General features: G+C 41.8%; 1 protein-coding gene and 1 pseudogene across 1 annotated transcript in view; one reads left to right on the plus strand and one right to left on the minus strand.

Moving 5' to 3' along the window:
• The window catches only part of LOC135564961 (protein kinase C beta type-like), a 305,495-nt pseudogene that overhangs the window by 140,716 nt on the left and 143,996 nt on the right, over positions 1-20,783 (plus strand).
• Positions 9,233-20,783, minus strand: part of LOC135564960 (protein kinase C beta type-like) — a 90,240-nt gene continuing 78,689 nt past the window's right edge. Inside the window, exon 8 of the mRNA XM_065011039.1 lies at positions 9,233-9,728. Coding sequence (XP_064867111.1) covers positions 9,537-9,728 — 192 coding nt within the window. The 3' untranslated portion in view covers positions 9,233-9,536. The remainder of the gene's footprint in view (positions 9,729-20,783) is intronic.

A 20,783-nucleotide genomic window follows, 5' to 3' on the forward strand; every position in this document is an offset into this window, starting at 1 on the left:
CTAGTCTCTAGACCCTCCTACCTGTGTTCTTCATTAGCTAGTCTTTAGACCCTCCTACCTGTGTGTTCCTCATTAGCTAGTCTCTAGACCCTCCTACCTGTGTGTTCTTCATTAGCTAGTCTCTAGACCCTCCTACCTGTGTGTTCCTCATTAGCTAGTCTCTAGACCCTTCTACCTGTGTGTTTTTCATTAGCTAGTCTCTAGACCCTCCTACCTGTGTTTTTCATTAGCTAGTCTCTAGTCATTAGCTAGTCTCCAAAGCCAGGTGCCTGGTTTCATTGAACCAGGATGTTTAATTTCTAATGGTCCCTAATCCCCTTGGTCAGACAGCCACATCAAGCCACATCATATTTTATGCCTTGTCCAAACATTAACCCTTAACCTTAACCAGAGTTAATGTCTGAACTTAACCCTAACGTTAAAAATTCAGAGTTAATGTCTAACCTTAAACTTAAAAATTCAGAGTTAATGTCTAAACTTAACCTTAAAAATTCAGATTTAATGTCTAATCTTAAAAATTCTGGGTTAATACCTAAACTTAACCTTAAAACACTTTGAAATTTGACATTTGGAACAACTTCGAAATTTTGACTCTTGTGAAACATGAAAAAAAAAAAAACGTCTAATTCTGACATGAGACTGTGAGACCTGGTTGGATGAATCAGGGATGTCCAATAAGTGGAATCCTGAAAAATACTTCGACTTGGGACTTTTCATGGCAATGTGACCTAAACCTATCAATCCCCCCCCCTACAGTCAGGAAATATACTGCCTCAGTTAAATTCATATTCATTTATAATCAAATTCATAATCATTTATAATCAAATTCATAATCATTTATAATCAAATTCATATTCATTTATAATCAAATTCATATTCATTTATAATCAAATTCATAATATTTAATATCAAATTCATAATATTTAATATCAAATTCATAATATTTAATATCAAATTCATAATATTTAATATCAAATTCATATTCATTTATAATCAAATTCATAATATTTAATATCAAATTCATAATATTTAATATCAAATTCATAATAATTTATAATCAAATTCGTAATCATTTATAATCATTTAAATTACGTATCTTTAATATTTAAATATAAAACACAACATTTACATGGGAAGACGTTAAATCACTCATCTAAATCGTAAAAAAAAACAACAATATATATTTACAAATGAAACTGCATGAAAAAAAAAACGAAGCAACACAATATCGTAAGCTTTAGGTAAACTACATTTAGTCAATAACATTCAATCAAATAACGTATCTTATCATTAAAGATAGACTCAGCAATACACTCGTCATTTAAAGTGGGGGTAACTTGTTGTCGACTTAGAATTATGGTGTTAAATTGCTGAGTCGACCTTTATACAAATGCATATTTATATACAATGAACAGAAATATAAACACAATATGTAAAGTGTTGGTCCCATTCTTCATGAGCTGAAATAAAAAATCCAGCCCCCCCCAAAATCCCCCAAATGTCCAAACACACAAGATAAAACATATTTGCAAACATTTTTTGTTTACGGCCCTGTCAGTGAGCATCTTCTCCTTCGCCAAGATAATCCATCCACCTGACAGGTGTGGCATATCAACAAGCTGATTAAACAGCATGATCGTTACACAGGTGCACCTTGTGCTGGGGGACAATAAAAGTCTCATGGTTTTAGGGAGCGTGCAAAATGGCCGACGTCAGGAATGTCCGACAGAGCTGCTGCCAGAGAATTTAATGCTCATTACTTTACCATAAGGCGGCTCCAACGTTGTTTTAGAGAATTAGGCAGCATATGTCCAACCGGCCTCACAACCGCAGACCACGTGTAACCATGCCAGCTCAGGTCCTCCACATCCACAGACCACGTGTAACAACGTCAGCCCAGGACCTCCACATCCGGCTTCTTCCCCTGCGGGATCGTCTGAGTCCAGCTCCCCGGACAGCTGATGAAACTGAGGAGTATTTCTTGTCTGTAATGAAGCCCTTTTGTGGGGAAAAACTCATTCTGATTGGCTGGTCCTGGCTCCCCAGTGGGTGGGCCTATGCCCTCCCAAGCCCACCCAAGGCTGTGCCCCTGCCCAGTCATGAGAAATCCATAGATTAAGGCCTTATGATTTTATTTCAATTGACTGATTTCCTCATATGAACTGTAACTCAGTAAAATCATTGAAATTGTTGCATGTTGCGTATATATTTCTGCTCAGTATAGATGTAGAATTAGAATCAGTTCTAGAATTAGAATCAGTTCTAGAATTACAATCAGATTTAGAATGAGAATGTATTCTATAATTAGAATCAGTTCTAGAATTACAATCAGATTTAGAATGAGAATGTATTCTATAATTAGAATCAGTTCTAGAATTACAATTAGATTTAGAATGAGAATGTATTCTATAATTAGAATCAGTTCTATAATTAGAATCAGGTCCAGAGTTAGAATCAGTTCTAGAATTACAATCATATTTAGAATGAGAATGTATTCTATAATTAGAATCAGTTCTAGAATTACAATCAGATGTACAATGTAACATCGTAGTCAATAACTAAACACACCTTTGATTCCTATTGATAGATAATACATTTAAAGCATTGCTTATCTTACTGCTAACCTAATGCATATTTATTTAGATGTACATGATAGCATCAACACAACATCACTACGCTCTGATGAACCCTATATCTGGTGAACCCTATATCTGGTGAACCCTATATCTGATGAACCCTATATCTGATGAACCCTATATCTGGTGAACCCTATATCTGATGAACCCTATATCTGATGAACCCTATATCTGGTGAAACCTATATCTGGTGAACCCTATATCTGGTGAACCCTATATCTGATGAACCCTATATCTGATGAACCCTATATCTGGTGAAACCTATATCTGGTGAAACCTATATCTGGTGAACCCTATATCTGGTGAACCCTATATCTGGTGAAACCTATATCTGGTGAACCCTATATCTGGTGAACCCTATATCTGGTGAACCCTATATCTGATGAACCCTATATCTGATGAACCCTATATCTGGTGAACCCTATATCTGGTGAACCTTATATCTGGTGAAACCTATATCTGGTGAACCCTATATCTGAACCCTATATCTGGTGAACCCTATATCTGGTGAATATCTGGTGAAACCTATATCTGGTGAACCTTATATCTGGTGAACCCTATATCTGATGAACCCTATATCTGATGAACCCTATATCTGGTGAACCCTATATCTGGTGAACCCTATATCTGGTGAACCCTATATCTGATGAACCCTATATCTGGTGAACCCTATATCTGATGAACCCTATATCTGATGAACCCTATATCTGGTGAACCCTATATCTGGTGAACCCTATATCTGGTGAACCCTATATCTGGTGAACCCTATATCTGGTGAACCCTATATCTGGTGAAACCTATATCTGGTGAACCCTATATCTGGTGAACCCTATATCTGATGAACCCTATATCTGATGAACCCTATATCTGGTGAACCCTATATCTGGTGAACCCTATATCTGATGAACCCTATATCTGGTGAACCCTATATCTGGTGAACCCTATATCTGGTGAACCCTATATCTGATGAACCCTATATCTGGTGAACCCATATAGAAGCGTAGTATCACAGCGATGCTCTACACCACAGAATACAGTAGTCCTATGTTACTATGGTCTGATTAACTATATACACATCCTATGTGTTTAGCCTAGAGCAGAGAAACCACAAGACAACTGGACCTATACCCTTCATAGAACATATATTTAAAACACACACACACACACACACACACACACACACACACACACACACACACACACACACACACACACACACACACACACACAAGGCTGTTAGTTGGTTGTTGTAATGCAGTGATGGCTGGGATTCAATCCCACAGTCCCCTGTCAGCTCAGCCCCTGTTAAAGGTAATGTCCCACCCGCCTTCATAGTAAATGCTGCACATGTCGGATATAAGGGGAAATCACCTTTAAATGTCTCCTATTACACAGCTCTGCCATCCGACTGAAATAACTATTTAATATATACGGCTAGTTTATATTGTGTTAGTCACTGTTATACTACATAAATAACTATTTAATATATACGGCTAGTTTATATTGTGTTAGTCACTGTTATACTACATAAATAACTATTTAATATATAAGACTAGTTAATATACTGTTAGTCACTGTTATACTACATAAATAACTACTTAATATATAAGACTAGTTTATATTGTGTTAGTCACTGTGTATATCCACATACAGGACCAGTCAACAGTTTGGCCACACCTCCTCATTAAACAGTTTGGCCACACCTCCTCATTAAACAGTTTGACCACACCTCCTCATTAAACAGTTTGGCCACACCTCCTCATTAAACAGTTTGACCACACCTCCTCATTAAACAGTTTGGCCACACCTCCTCATTAAGCAGTTTGGCCACACCTCCTCATTAAACAGTTTGGCCACACCTCCTCATTAAACAGTTTGGCCACACCTCCTCATTAAACAGTTTGGCCACACCTCCTCATTAAACAGTTTGGCCACACCTCCTCATTAAATTATTTTTAACAGTTTGAAGCAAAAACAACACATATGGAATCATGTAGTAACCAACAACAACAAAAAAAGTGTTAAACAAATAAAATCATGTATTTTAGATTCTTCAAAGTAGCTTTTTTGATAACAACTGTTGCACACTCTTGACATTCTCTCAACCAGCTTCACCTGGAATGATTTTTCCAACAGTCTGGAAGGAGTTCCAGAGATATATAGAGAGAAAACAGTAAAAATAAAGAAAAACCCTTGAATGAGTAGGTGTGGCCAAACTTTTGACTGGTACCGTATATATATATATGTATATAGATATACACAGTGGGGAGAACAAGTATTTGATACACTGCCGATTTTGCAGGTTTTCCCACTTACAAAGCATGTAGAGGTCTGTCATTTTAATCATAGGTACACTTCAACTGTGAGAGACAGAATCTAAAACAAAAATCCAGAAAATCACATTGTATGATTTTTAAGTAATTAATTTGCATTATATACATATACATATATATATAAACAGTAATGTCCTGTAGAAGCCATACGACTGTAGGCCCATATTAATTCCTCTGATTTTACAGTAATGTCCTTTTGAAGCCATACGACTGTAGGCCCATATTAATTCCTCTGATTTTACAGTAATGTCCTGTTGAAGCCATACGACTGTAGGCCCATATTAATTCCTCTGATTTTACAGTAATGTCCTTTTGAAGCCATACGACTGCAGGCTCTGATTTTACAGTAATGAAGCCATACGATTAGGCCCATATTAATTCCTCTGATTTTACAGTAATGTCCTGTAGAAGCCATACGACTGTAGGCCCATATTAATTCCTCTGATTTTACAGTAATGTCCTTTGAAGCCATACGACTGTAGGCCCATATTTTTAATTCCTCTGATTTTACAGTAATGTCCTGTTGAAGCCATACGACTGTAGGCCCTTATATTATTCCTCTGATTTTACAGTAATGTCCTGTTGAAGCCATACGACTGTAGGTCCATATTATTCCTCTGATTTTACAGTAATGTCCTGTAGAAGTCAGACGACTGCAGGCCCATATTAATTCCTCTGATTTTACAGTAATGTCCTGTTGAAGCCATACGACTGTAGGCTTATATTATTCATCTGATTTTACAGTAATGTCCTGTTGAAGCCATACGACTGTAGGCTTATATTATTCCTCTGATTTTACAGTAATGTCCTGTTGAAGCCATACGACTGTAGGTCCATATTAATTCCTCTGATTATACAGTAATGTCCTGTAGAAGCCATACGACTGTAGGCCCATATTAATTCCTCTGATTTTACAGTAATGTCCCGTTGAAGCCATACGACTGTAGGCCCATATTAATGCCTCTGATTTTACAGTAATGTCCTGTAGAAGCCATACGACTGTAGGCCCATATTAATTCCTCTGATTTTACAGTAATGTCCCGTTGAAGCCATACGACTGTAGGCTTATATTATTCATCTGATTTTACAGTAATGTCCTGTGCAGGAATTCCTCTGATTTTCAGTAATGTCCGACCATACGACTGTAGGCCCATATTAATTCCTCTGATTTTACAGTAATGTCCTGTAGAAGCCATACGACTGTAGGCCCATATTAATTCCTCTGATTTTACAGTAATGTCCTGTAGAAGCCATACGACTGTAGGCCCATATTAATTCCTCTGATTTTACAGTAATGTCCTGTTGAAGCCATACGACTGTAGGTCCATATTAATTCCTCTGATTTTACAGTAATGTCCTGTTGAAGCCATACGACTGTAGGCCCATATTATTCCTCTGATTTTACAGTAATGTCCTGTAGAAGCCATACGACTGTAGGCCCATATTAATTCCTCTGATTTTACAGTAATGTCCTGTTGAAGCCATACAGACTGTAGGCCCATATTAATTCCTCTGATTTTACAGTAATTTGAAGCCATACGACTGTAGGCCCATATTAATGCCTCTGATTTTACAGTATATTAATTCCTCTGATTTTACAGTAATGTCCTGTTGAAGCCATACGACTGTAGGCCCATATTAATTTCCTCTGATTTTTAATGTCCAGTAATGTCCATATTAATTCCTCTGATTTTACAGTAATGTCCTGTAGAAGAGAACGACTGTAGGCTTATATTATTCCTCTGATTTTACAGTAATGTCCTGTAGAAGTCATACAACTGTAGGGTTATATTAATTCCTCTGATTTTATTAATGTCCTGATTTTACGACTGTAGGCCCATATTAATTCCTCTGATTTTACAGTAATGTCCTGTAGAAGCCATACGACTGTAGGCCCATATTAATTCCTCTGATATTACAGTAATGTCCTGTAGAAGTCAGACGACTGTAGGCTTATATTATTCCTCTGATTTTACAGTAATGTCCTGTTCCATACGACTGTAGGATATTAATTCCTCTGATTTTACAGTAATGTCCTGTTGAAGCCATACGACTGTAGGCCCATATTAATTCCTCTGATTTTACAGTAATGTCCTGTTGAAGCCATACGACTGTAGGTCCATATTAATTCCTCTGATTTTACAGTAATGTCCTGTAGAAGCCATACGACTGTAGGCTTATATTATTCCTCTGATTTTACAGTAATGTCCTGTAGAAGCCATACGACTGTAGGCCCATATTAATTCCTCTGATTTTACAGTAATGTCCCGTTGAAGCCATACGACTGTAGGCCCATATTATTCCTTTGAGTTTGAGCTAATTAGTGTAAGCCAGCGACACACACACACACACACACACACACACACACACACACACACACACACACACACACACACACACACATTAACATGACCAGTGAATTATGATGGTGTGATAAGTAACCTTGCCCGAGACCTAACTAAATTAATTTATAAATACATAAATAAATACATAAATAAATAACTAAATAACTAAATTAATAGAACACTAACTAAATAAATAACTAAATTAATTAATAAATAACTAAATAAATAACTAAATTAATTAATAAATAACTAAATTAATTAATAAATAACTAAATAAATAACTAAATTAATTAATAAATAACTAAATAAATAACTAAATTAATTAATAAATAACTAAATTAATTAATAAATAACTAAATAAATAACTAAATTAATTAATAAATAACTAAATTAATAAATAACTAAATAAATAAATAACTAAATTAATTAATAAATAACTAAATAACTAAATAACTAACTAACTAAATAAATAAATAACTAAATTAATTAATAAATAACTAAATTAATAAATAACTAAATAACTAAATAACTAAATAACTAAATAAATAACTAAATAACTAAATAACTAACTAAATTAATAAATACATAACTAAATAAATAAACAACTAAATAACTAAATAACTAAATAACTAAATAAATAACTAAATAACTAACTAAATTAATAAATACATAACTAAATAAATAAACAACTAAATAACTAACTAAATGAATTAATAAATACATAACTAAATTAATAAATAACTAAATAACTAAATTAATAAATACATAACTAAATAAATAAACAACTAAATAACTAACTAAATGAATTAATAAATACATAAATAACTAACTAACTAAATGAATAAATACATGTATTAATTAATGAATAACTGAGGAAGGAAGTATTGTTGCTGTTTGTGCTTCTGGAATTGCTCACTGGGGGGGAGTCAGAACCCTTTCTCATTTACTGAGTGGGTGTGTTGTGTGTGTGTGTGTGTGTGTGTGTGTGTGTGTGTGTGTGTGTGTGTGTGTGTCTTGCCGCATTACCAACCCTGGGACATCACACCAAACGAAACTCCAGGAGAGAAGCCGTCAGAACGAGGGATTAGACAGAAAACAAGAGAAGAGAGCGGGAGGGAGGGAAGGAAGGAGAGTTGATTTTCCTCTCTCCTCCTCCTCCTCCTCCTCTCCTTCTCCCCCTCTAATTTCCCTCATCCTACTCCTCCTCCTCCCCTCCTCCCATCGTCCTCTCCTCCTCTCATTCTCGTCCTCTCCTCCTCCTTGTCTCCCCTTGTCCTCCTCCTCGTCCTCTCCTCCCCTTCTCCTTCTCCTCATATTCCTCCTCCTCTCCTCCTCCTCCTCCTCCCCCTCATCCTCTCCTCCCCTCCCTCGTCCTCTCCTCCTCTCCTCGCCTCGTCCTCTCCTCTTTCTCCTCCTCGTCCCTCGTCCTCTCCTCCTCCTCCCCTCCTCTCCCTCGTCCCTCCTCCTCCTCTCCCTCTCTCCTCCTCGTCCTCTTCTCCCTCCTCCTCCTCCTCCTCCTCCTCCTCCTCCTCCTCCTCCTCCTCTCCTCTCCCCTCTAATTTCCCTCATCCTACTCCTCCTCCTCCCCCTCCTCCCATCGTCCTCTCCTCCTCTCATCCTCGTCCCTCTCCTCTCCTCGTCTCCCCTTGTCCTCCTCCTCTCCTCCTCCTCGTCCTTCCTCCCCTTCTCCTTCTCCTCATATTCCTCCTCCTCTCCTCCTCCTCCTCCCCCCTCATCCTCTCCTCCCCTCCCTCGTCCTCTCTCCTAGGTCTCGTCCTCTCCTCTTTCTTCTCCTCTCCCGTCCTCTCCTCCTCCCCTCCTCTCCCTCGTATCTCTCCTCCTCTCCTCTTTCTCCTCCTCGTCCTCTTCTCTCCTCCTCCTCCTCTCCTCCCCTCCTCCTCTTTCTCCTCCTCTTTTTGTGTGTGTCTGTTACTGTATGTGTGATTGTGTGTGTGTGTGTTCAGGTGTGTGTGTGTCTTAGGTCTGTCCTTCCTCCTCTTCCTCCCCAGTCACCTCATCAGAGAGGAATTCAGGGTTGGTGTGTGTGTGTGTCTTAGCTCTGTCCTTCCTCCTCCTCCTCCTCTTCCTCCCCGGTCACCTCATCAAAGGGGTATTCAGGGTTGGTGTGTGTGTGTGTGTCTTAGCTCTGTCCTTCCTCCTCCTCCTCTTCCTCCCCGGTCACCCCATCAGAGGGGTATTCAGGGTTGGTGTGTGTGTGTGTCTTAGCTCTGTCCTTCCTCCTCCTTCTCTTCCTCCCCAGTCACCTCATCAGAGGGGTATTCAGGGTTGGTGTAGGAGAATCCCAGAAACTCGTCTTGGTCCAGGTTCATTATAAACAGTTTATCTGTAGGAGTCAGATCCACCGGCATCTTAGTGAATTCTTTATCAAAGTTACACGTGTCCTTGTTACTCTTCTGTTCCAGAGAAGGACGGGGACAGAGAGAGAGAGGAGGGGGAGGGGAGAGAGAGAGGAGGGGGAGGGGAGAGAGAGAGGACGGGGAGGGAGAGAGGAGGGGGAGGGGAGAGAGAGAGAGGAGGGAGGGAAGAGAGAGAGGAGGGAGGGGAGAGAGGAGGGGGAGGGAAGAGAGAGAGGAGGGGGGGAGAGAGGGGGAGGAGGGGAGAGAGAGAAGAGAGGAGGGAGGGAGGGAAGAGAGAGAGAAGGGGGAGGGAAGAGAGAGAGAGGAGGGAGGGGAGAGAGAAGAGAGGAGGGAGGGAGGGAAGAGAGAGAGAAGGGGGAAGGAAGAGAGAGAGAGGAGGGAGGGGGAGAGAGAGAGGAGGAGGGAAGAGAGAGAGGAGGAGGAGAGAGGGGGAGGAGGGTGAGGGAAGAGAGAGAGGAGGGAGGGGAGAGAGAGAGAGGAGGGAGGGGAGAGAGAGAGGAGGGGAGGGAAGAGAGAGAGAGAGAGGGGGGAGGGATGAGAGAATGAGAGAGAGGAGGGAGGGGAGAGAGAATGAGAGAGGAGGGAGGGGAGAGAGAGAGGAGGGAGGAGGGAAGAGAGAGAAAGAGTAGGGGGAGGGAAGAGAGAGAGAGAGGAGGGGATGCGGTAGAGAGAGAGGAGGGAGGGGGAGGGAAGAGAAAGAGAGGAGGTAGGGGGTAGAGAGAGGGGAGGGGGAGGGAAGAGAGAGAGAGAGGAGGGATGGGGTAGAGAGAGGGGAGGGGGAGGGAAGAGAGAGAGAGAGGAGGGATGAGGGAGAGAAAAGAGAGTATTGTCAATATTAAAACATAGTTCATTGATGGTGCATGACATTGTGGTGACAGTGGTGGAAGACAGCAGGATGGTGTAGTGGAGTTGTATAATAACCCATAGAGAGACAAGGGGGAGGGAGAGAAAGAAAGGGGAGGGCTGTGCTGTTCCTGTCCTCTGTGCCAGGAGCCTAGGGGGCATGGGGGCGGGAGAACTAGAGCATCCTCTAAGATAGACAAAGAGACAGAGAGGGAGAGATGGAGGGAGGGGGGAGAGAGAGATGGAGGGAGGGAGGGAGGGAGGGAGGGAGGGAGGGGGGAGGGAGATGGAGGGAAGGAGAGAGATGGAGGGATGGGGAGAGAGTAGAGAGAGATGGAGGGAGGAGGGAGAGATGGATGGAGGGAGGGAGGGAAGAGATGGAGGGATGGGGAGAGAGGGAGGGAGAGAGAGAGATGGAGGGAGAGAGATGGAGGGAGGGGAGAGAGAAATGGAGGGAGAGAGAGAGATGGAGGGAGGGAGAGAGATGGCTGTTCCTGAGAGAGAGATGGAGGGAGAGAGATGGAGGGAGGGAGAGAGAGATGGAGGGAGGGAGAGAGATGGAGGGAGGGAGAGAGAGAGATGGAGGGAAGGAGAGAGATGGAGGGAGGGGAGAGAGATGGAGGGAGGCGAGAGATGGAGGGAGGGGAGAGAGATGGAGGGAGCGAGAGATGGAGGGAGAGAGAGATGGAGGGAGGAGAGAGAGAGATGGAGGGAGGGAGAGAGAGAGATGGAGGGAGGAGGAGATGGAGGGAGGGAGAGAGATGGAGGGAGGAGGGAGAGAGATGGAGGGAGGGAGGGAGAGAGATGGAGGGAGGAGATGGAGGGAGATGGAGGAGAGAGAGATGGAGAGAGAGAGGGAGAGAGAGATGGAGGAGGAGAGAGAGATGGAGGGAGGAGAGGGAGAGAGATGGAGGGAGGGAGATGGATGGAGGGAGAGAGATGGAGGGAGGGAGAGAGAGAGATGGAGGGAGGAGAGATGGAGGGAGAGAGAGATGGAGGGAGGGAGAGAGATGGAGGAGGAGGGGAGAGAGATGGAGGAGAGGAGAGAGATGGAGGAGCGAGAGGAGGGAGGAGAGAGAGAGATGGAGAGGGGGAGAGAGATGGAGGGAGAGAGAGATGGAGGGAGAGAGATGGAGGGAGGAGAGAGAGCTGGAGGAGAGAGAGATGGAGGGAGAGAGATGGAGGAGATGGAGGAGAGAGAGATGGAGGGAGAGAGAGATGGAGGGAGATGGAGAGAGAGATGGAGGGAGAGAGAGATGGATGGAGGAGAGAGAGGAGAGAGAGAGATGGAGAGAGAGAGAGAGAGAGATGGAGGGAGCGAGAGAGAGAGATGGAGGGGATGGAGAGAGAGATGGAGGGAGAGAGAGATGGAGGGAGCGAGAGATGGAAGGAGGAGAGAGAGATGGAAGGAGAGAGAGAGATGGAGGGAGGGCGAGAGAGAGATGGAGGGAGAGGAGCTGGAGGGAGAGAGATGGAGGGAGAGAGAGATGGAGGGAGAGAGAGAGGATGGAGGGAGAGAGAGAGAGATGGAAGAGAGAGAGAGATGGAATGGAGGGAGAGAGAGAGAGAGATGGAAGGAGAGAGAGATGGAGGGGGAGAGAGAGAGATGAGATGGAGGGAGGATGGAGGGAGGAGAGAGAGAGATGGAGGAGAGAGAGAGAGATGGAAGGAGAGAGAGAGAGAGAGATGGAAGGAGAGAGAGATGGAGGGAGAGAGAGATGGGAGGAGAGAGAGAGAGATGGAGGGAGAGAGAGAGATGGAGGGAGAAGAGAGATACAGTCAGAGAGAGTGTACAGAGTACAGGGATTTGAAGAGAGAGATACGATAGAGTAGAGATAGAGTAGACCAGAAACCACACAGACCAACTGTAGAATAAGATAGATTCAGGCAGAAACTATAACAGAGATACTGTAGAACACAGATAACCAGATAGACACAGATATACTGTAGAATAGAGATAACCAGATAGATACAGGCAGAAACTACACAGATACTGTAGAATAGAGATAGATCAGATACACAGAGATACAGGCAGAAACTACACAGAGATACTGTAGAATAGAGATAACCAGATAGATACAGGCAGAAACTACACAGAGATACTGTAGAATAGAGATAACCAGATAGATACAGAGATACTGTAGAACACAGATAACCAGATAGACACAGAGATACTGTAGAATAGAGATAACCAGATAGATTCAGGCAGAAACTACACAGAGATACTGTAGAATAGAGATAACCAGATAGATACAGGCAGAAACTACACAGAGATACTGTAGAATAGAGATAACCAGACACAGCAGATACTGTAGGCAGATAACCAGATAGATACACAGAAACTACACAGAGATACTGTAGAATAGAGATAACCAGATATTTACAGGCAGAAACTACACAGAGATACTGTAGAATAGAGATAACCAGATCGATACAGGCAGAAACTACACAGAGATACTGTAGAATAGAGATAACCAGATCGATACAGGCAGAAACTACACAGAGATACTGTAGAGTAGAGATAACCAGATAGATTCAGGCAGAAACTACACAGAGATATATAGAGAACCAGACACAGAGATATATAGAGAACCAGACACAGAGATATATAGAGAACCAGACACAGAGATATATAGAGAACCAGACACAGAGATATATAGAGAACCAGACACAGAGATATATAGAGAACCAGACACAGAGATATATAGAGAACCAGACACAGAGATATATAGAGAACCAGACACAGAGATATATAGAGAACCAGACACAGAGATATATAGAGAACCAGACATACTGAAACTATAGCCACAGAGGATATGTGTGCTGGTGTAGAAACAGAGAGAGGACAGGAGATGCTTCGTCGAGAAGAACACAACTTCTCCTACCTTCTGTTAATCCTCCCATAAGATGTTCACCAGCCCCATCTCTGGTCCTGGTAGCTGGGCAGAACATCCACTAGAGTCCCTGGTCTGAGGCCTAACCAGACCTGCACCCCAGATCCATCTCTGGTCCTGGTAGCTGGGCAGAACATCCACTAGAGTCCCTGGTCTGAGGCCTAACCAGACCTGCACCCCAGCCCCATCGCTGGTCCTGGTAGCTGGGCAGGACATCCACTAGAGTCCCTGGTCTGAGGCCTAACCAGACCTGCACCCATGTTATAGAGATCCATCTCTGGTCCTGGTAGCTGGGCAGAACATCCACTAGAGTCCCTGGTCTGAGGCCTAACCAGACCTGCACCCCAGCACCATCTCTGGTCCTGGTAGCTGGGCAGAACATCCACTAAAGTCCCTGGTCTGAGGCCTAACCAGACCTGCACCCCAGCCCCATCTCTGGACCTGGTAGCTGGGCAGAACATCCACTAGAGTCCCTGGTCTGAGGCCTAACCAGACCTGCACCCCAGCCCCATCTCTGGTCCTGGTAGCTGGGCAGAACATCCACTAGAGTCCCTGGTCTGAGGCCTAACCAGACCTGCACCCCAGCACCATCTCTGGTCCTGGTAGCTGGGCAGAACATCCACTAGAGTCCCTGGTCTGAGGCCTAACCAGACCTGCACCCCAGCCCCATCTCTGGTCCTGGTAGCTGGGCAGAACATCCACTAGAGTCCCTGGTCTGAGGCCTAACCAGACCTGCACCCCAGCCCCATCTCTGGTCCTGGTAGCTGGGCAGGACATCCACTAGAGTCCCTGGTCTGAGGCCTAACCAGACCTGCACCCCAGCCCCATCTCTGGTGCGGGTAGCTGGGCAGGACATCCACTAGAGTCCCTGGTCTGAGTGAGGCCTAGCCAGACCACTGGCCCCACTAGGTTAGGCAGAGCTCATAGTGGTGAAATATAGGGAAAGAGGGATTCAGAAAGAGACAGAGAGAGAGAGAAAGAGAGAGAGGGAGAGGGAGAGAGATAGAGAGAGAAAGAGAGATAGAAAGAGGGAGAGGGAGAGGGAGAGAGATAGAAAGAGGGAGAGGGAGAGGGAGAGAGAAAGAGAGAGCAAGGGAGAGGGAGAGGGAGAGAGGAAGAGAGCAAGAGAGAGAGACTAAGGGTCCATGGTTGAGATGGAAAAGTGTTAGAGACTAGAAAACCTTCCCCTTCACTCCACTGCATTCTACAGACAACGGCTTTAATTCGTAAATGTGTTTGTGATTCGTTAATTTCCCCCTCTCTCTCACTCCTCCCACCCTCCCACCCTCTGTGACCGTGTGCTTTTCAGGAATGGGAGGATTAGTGGGAGACGAGCTGATGTCAGCGGAGGAGGAGAAGGAGGAAAGAGGAGAGGAGAGGGAGAGGAGAGGAGAGGGAGATGAGAGGAGGGAAGCGAGAGAGAGAGAGGGAGAGCGAACAGCAGAATCAAACGCTGCCCTGTTTTGGGTTGATAAGAGATGTGTGTGTGTGTGTGTGTGTGTGTGTGTGTGTGCTGCACCAACTGGCTTTCATTTGCCATGTTCAAAATTAATTAGCCCCAAGACTCACTGCTCTTTCCTACTGCTAATGCTATAGCCCACAACTGTAACGCGCACACACACACACACACACACACACACACACACACACACACACACACACACACACACACACACACACACACACACACACACAGACACACACACAGACACACACACGTTATAAGAGATACAGTAGCAGTGGTGGAGAGCATGACTGTGTGTGTGTGTGTGTGTGTGTGTGTGTGTGTGTGTGTGTGTGTGTGTGTGTGTGTGTGTGTGTGTGTGTATTTACGGAGTTATCACCAGGACCATGTTATGATCTATAAGTTATCACCAGGACCATGTTATGGTCTATAAGTTATCACCAGGACCATGTTATGATCTATAAGTTATCACCAGGACCATGTTATGATCTATAAGATATCACCAGGACCATGTTATGTTCTATAAGTTATCACCAGGACCATGTTATGATCTATAAGTTATCACCAGGACCATGTTATGTTCTATAAGTTATCAGACCTGCACCAGGACCATGTTATGATCTATAAGTTATCACCAGGACCATGTTATGATCTATAAGTTATCACCAGGACCATGTTATGTTCTATAAGATATCACCAGGACCATGTTATGTTCTATAAGATATCACCAGGACCATGTTATGGTCTATAAGTTATCACCAGGACCATGTTATGATCTATAAGGTATCACCAGGACCATGTTATGTTCTATAAGATATCACCAGGACCATGTTATGTTCTATAAGATATCACCAGGACCATGTTATGATCTATAAGGTATCACCAGGACCATGTTATGTTCTATAAGGTATCACCAGGACCATGTTATGTTCTATAAGATATCACCAGGACCATGTTATGATCTATAAGTTATCACCAGGACCATGTTATGTTCTATAAGTTATCACCAGGACCATGTTATGTTCTATAAGTTATCACCAGGACCATGTTATGACCTATAAGTTATCACCAGGACCATGTTATGATCTATAAGTTATCACCAGGACCATGTTATGATCTATAAGGTATCACCAGGACCATGTTATGTTCTATAAGGTATCACCAGGACCATGTTATGTTCTATAAGATATCACCAGGACCATGTTATGTTCTATAAGATATCACCAGGACCATGTTATGATCTATAAGGTATCACCAGGACCATGTTATGTTCTATAAGTTATCACCAGGACCATGTTATGTTCTATAAGATATCACCAGGACCATGTTATGATCTATGTATCACCAGGACCATGTTATGATCTATAAGTTATCACCAGGACCATGTTATGATCTATAAGGTATCACCAGGACCATGTTATGTTCTATAAGGTATCACCAGGACCATGTTATGATCTATAAGGTATCAGACCTGCACCAGGACCATGTTATGTTCTATAAGGTATCACCAGGACCATGTTATGATCTATAAGTTATCACCAGGACCATGTTATGATCTATAAGTTATCACCAGGACCATGTTATGATCTATAAGATATCACCAGGACCATGTTATGATCTATAAGTTATCACCAGGACCATGTTATGTTCTATAAGTTATCACCAGGACCATGTTATGTTCTATAAGATATCACCAGGACCATGTTATGATCTATAAGATATCACCAGGACCATGTTATGATCTATAAGGTATCACCAGGACCATGTTATGTTCTATAAGGTATCACCAGGACCATGTTATGTTCTATAAGATATCACCAGGACCATGTTATGATCTATAAGGTATCACCAGGACCATGTTATGTTCTATAAGGTATCACCAGGACCATGTTATGTTCTATAAGTTATCACCAGGACCATGTTATGTTCTATAAGTTATATCACCAGGACCATGTTATGATCTATAAGTTATCACCAGGACCATGTTATGGTCTATAAGTTATCACCAGGACCATGTTATGATCTATAAGTTATCACCAGGACCATGTTATGTTCTATAAGTTATCACCAGGACCATGTTATGATCTATAAGGTATCAGACCTGCACCAGGACCATGTTATGTTCTATTAGTTATCACCAGGACCATGTTATGTTCTATAAGTTATCACCAGGACCATGTTATCTTCTATAAGTTATCACCAGGACCATGTTATCTTCTATAAGTTATCACCAGGACCATGTTATGATCTATAAGTCATCACCAGGACCATGTTATGATCTATAAGTTATCACCAGGACCATGTTATGATCTATAAGTTATCACCAGGACCATGTTATGATCTATAAGTTATCACCAGGACCATGTTATGATCTATAAGTTATCACCAGGACCATGTTATGATCTATAAGGTATCACCAGGACCATGTTATGTTCTATAAGGTATCACCAGGACCATGTTATGTTCTATAAGATATCACCAGGACCATGTTATGTTCTATAAGATATCACCAGGACCATGTTATGATCTATAAGGTATCACCAGGACCATGTTATGTTCTATAAGGTATCACCAGGACCATGTTATGTTCTATAAGTTATCACCAGGACCATGTTATGATCTATAAGGTATCACCAGGACCATGTTATGTTCTATAAGTTATCACCAGGACCATGTTATGTTCTATAAGTTATCACCAGGACCATGTTATGTTCTATAAGTTATCACCAGGACCATGTTATGATCTATAAGGTATCAGACCTGCACCAGGACCATGTTATGTTCTATAAGGTATCACCAGGACCATGTTATGATCTATAAGTTATCACCAGGACCATGTTATGATCTATAAGTTATCACCAGGACCATGTTATGATCTATAAGTTATCACCAGGACCATGTTATGATCTATAAGTTATCACCAGGACCATGTTATGATCTATAAGTTATCACCAGGACCATGTTATGATCTATAAGATATCACCAGGACCATGTTATGATCTATAAGGTATCACCAGGACCATGTTATGTTCTATAAGGTATCACCAGGACCATGTTATGTTCTATAAGATATCACCAGGACCATGTTATGTTCTATAAGGTATCACCAGGACCATGTTATGTTCTATAAGATATCACCAGGACCATGTTATGTTCTATAAGATATCACCAGGACCATGTTATGATCTATAAGGTATCACCAGGACCATGTTATGTTCTATAAGGTATCACCAGGACCATGTTATGTTCTATAAGATATCACCAGGACCATGTTATGATCTATAAGGTATCACCAGGACCATGTTATGTTCTATAAGGTATCACCAGGACCATGTTATGTTCTATAAGTTATCACCAGGACCATGTTATGTTCTATAAGTTATCACCAGGACCATGTTATGATCTATAAGGTATCAGACCTGCACCAGGACCATGTTATGTTCTATAAGGTATCACCAGGACCATGTTATGATCTATAAGGTATCACCAGGACCATGTTATGTTCTATAAGGTATCACCAGGACCATGTTATGTTCTATAAGATATCACCAGGACCATGTTATGTTCTATAAGATATCACCAGGACCATGTTATGATCTATAAGGTATCACCAGGACCATGTTATGTTCTATAAGGTATCACCAGGACCATGTTATGTTCTATAAGATATCACCAGGACCATGTTATGATCTATAAGGTATCACCAGGACCATGTTATGTTCTATAAGGTATCACCAGGACCATGTTATGTTCTATAAGTTATCACCAGGACCATGTTATGTTCTATAAGTTATCAGACCTGCACCAGGACCATCGTGATCCTGCACCAGGACCATGTTATGATCTATAAGTTATCACCAGGACCATGTTATGGTCTATAAGTTATCACCAGGACCATGTTATGATCTATAAGTTATCACCAGGACCATGTTATGTTCTATAAGTTATCACCAGGACCATGTTATGATCTATAAGGTATCAGACCTGCACCAGGACCATGTTATGTTCTATTAGTTATCACCAGGACCATGTTATGTTCTATAAGTTATCACCAGGACCATGTTATCTTCTATAAGTTATCACCAGGACCATGTTATGATCTATAAGTCATCACCAGGACCATGTTATGATCTATAAGATATCACCAGGACCATGTTATGTTCTATAAGGTATCACCAGGACCATGTTATGTTCTCTAAGGTATCACCAGGACCATGTTATGATCTATAAGTTATCACCAGGACCATGTTATGTTCTATAAGGTATCACCAGGACCATGTTATGACCTATAAGTTATCACCAGGACCATGTTATGTTCTATAAGTTATCACCAGGACCATGTTATGATCTATAAGATACCACCAGGACCATGTTATGGTCTATAAGTTATCACCAGGACCAGGACCATGTTATGATATATAAGTTATCACCAGGACCATGTTATGGTCTATAAGTTATCACCAGGACCAGGACCATGTTATGATATATAAGTTATCACCAGGACCATGTTATGATCTATAAGTCATCACCAGGACCATGTTATGATCTATAAGATTTCACCAGGACCATGTTATGATCTATAAGATATCACCAGGACCATGTTATGATCTATAAGATATCACCAGGACCATGTTATGATCTATAAGATATCACCAGGACCATGTTATGATCTATAATTTATCACCAGGACCATGTTATGTTCTATAAGTTACCACCAGGACCATGTTATGATCTATAAGATACCAGCAGGACCATGTTATGATCTATAAGTTATCACCAGGACCATGTTATGATCTATAAGTTATCACCAGGACCATGACCATGTTATGATCTATAAGGTATCACCAGGACCATGTTATGATCTATAAGTTATCACCAGGACCATGTTATGTTCTATAAGTTATCACCAGGACCATGTTATGTTCTATAAGTTATCACCAGGACCATGTTATGATCTATAAGTTATCACCAGGACCATGTTATGGTCCATAAGTTATCACCAGGACCATGTTATGTTCTATAAGTTATAACCAGGACCATGTTATGTTCTATAAGTTATCACCAGGACCATGTTATGTTCTATAAGTTATCACCAGGACCATGTTATGATCTATAAGTTATCACCAGGACCATGTTATGTTCTATAAGGTATCACCAGGACCATGTTATGTTCTATAAGTTATCACCAGGACCATGTTATGATCTATAAGTTATCAGACCTTCACCAGGACCATGTTATGTTCTATAAGGTATCACCAGGACCATGTTATGATCTATAAGTTATCACCAGGACCATGTTATGTTCTATAAGTTATCACCAGGACCATGTTATGATCTATAAGTTATCACCAGGACCATGTTATGGTCCATAAGTTATCACCAGGACCATGTTATGTTCTATAAGTTATAACCAGGACCATGTTATGTTCTATAAGTTATCAGACCTTCACCAGGACCATGTTATGTTCTATTAGTTATCACCAGGACCATGTTATGTTCTATAAGGTATCACCAGGACCATGTTATGGTCTATAAGTTATCACCAGGACCATGTTATGATCTATAAGTTATCAGACCTGCACCAGGACCATGTTATGTTCTATAAGTTATCACCAGGACCATGTTATGGTCTATAAGTTATCACCAGGACCATGTTATGACCTATAAGTTATCACCAGGACCATGTTATGACCTATAAGTTATCACCAGGACCATGTTATGACCTATAAGTTATCACCAGGACCATGTTATGATCTATAAGTTATCAGACCTGCACCAGGACCATGTTATGTTCTATAAGTTATCACCAGGACCATGTTATGGTCTATAAGTTATCACCAGGACCATGTTATGACCTATAAGTTATCACCAGGACCATGTTATGACCTA

The sequence above is a fragment of the Oncorhynchus nerka genome, linkage group LG26 (genome assembly GCF_034236695.1).
Source record: "Oncorhynchus nerka isolate Pitt River linkage group LG26, Oner_Uvic_2.0, whole genome shotgun sequence".
Classification (NCBI taxonomy): domain Eukaryota; kingdom Metazoa; phylum Chordata; class Actinopteri; order Salmoniformes; family Salmonidae; genus Oncorhynchus; species Oncorhynchus nerka.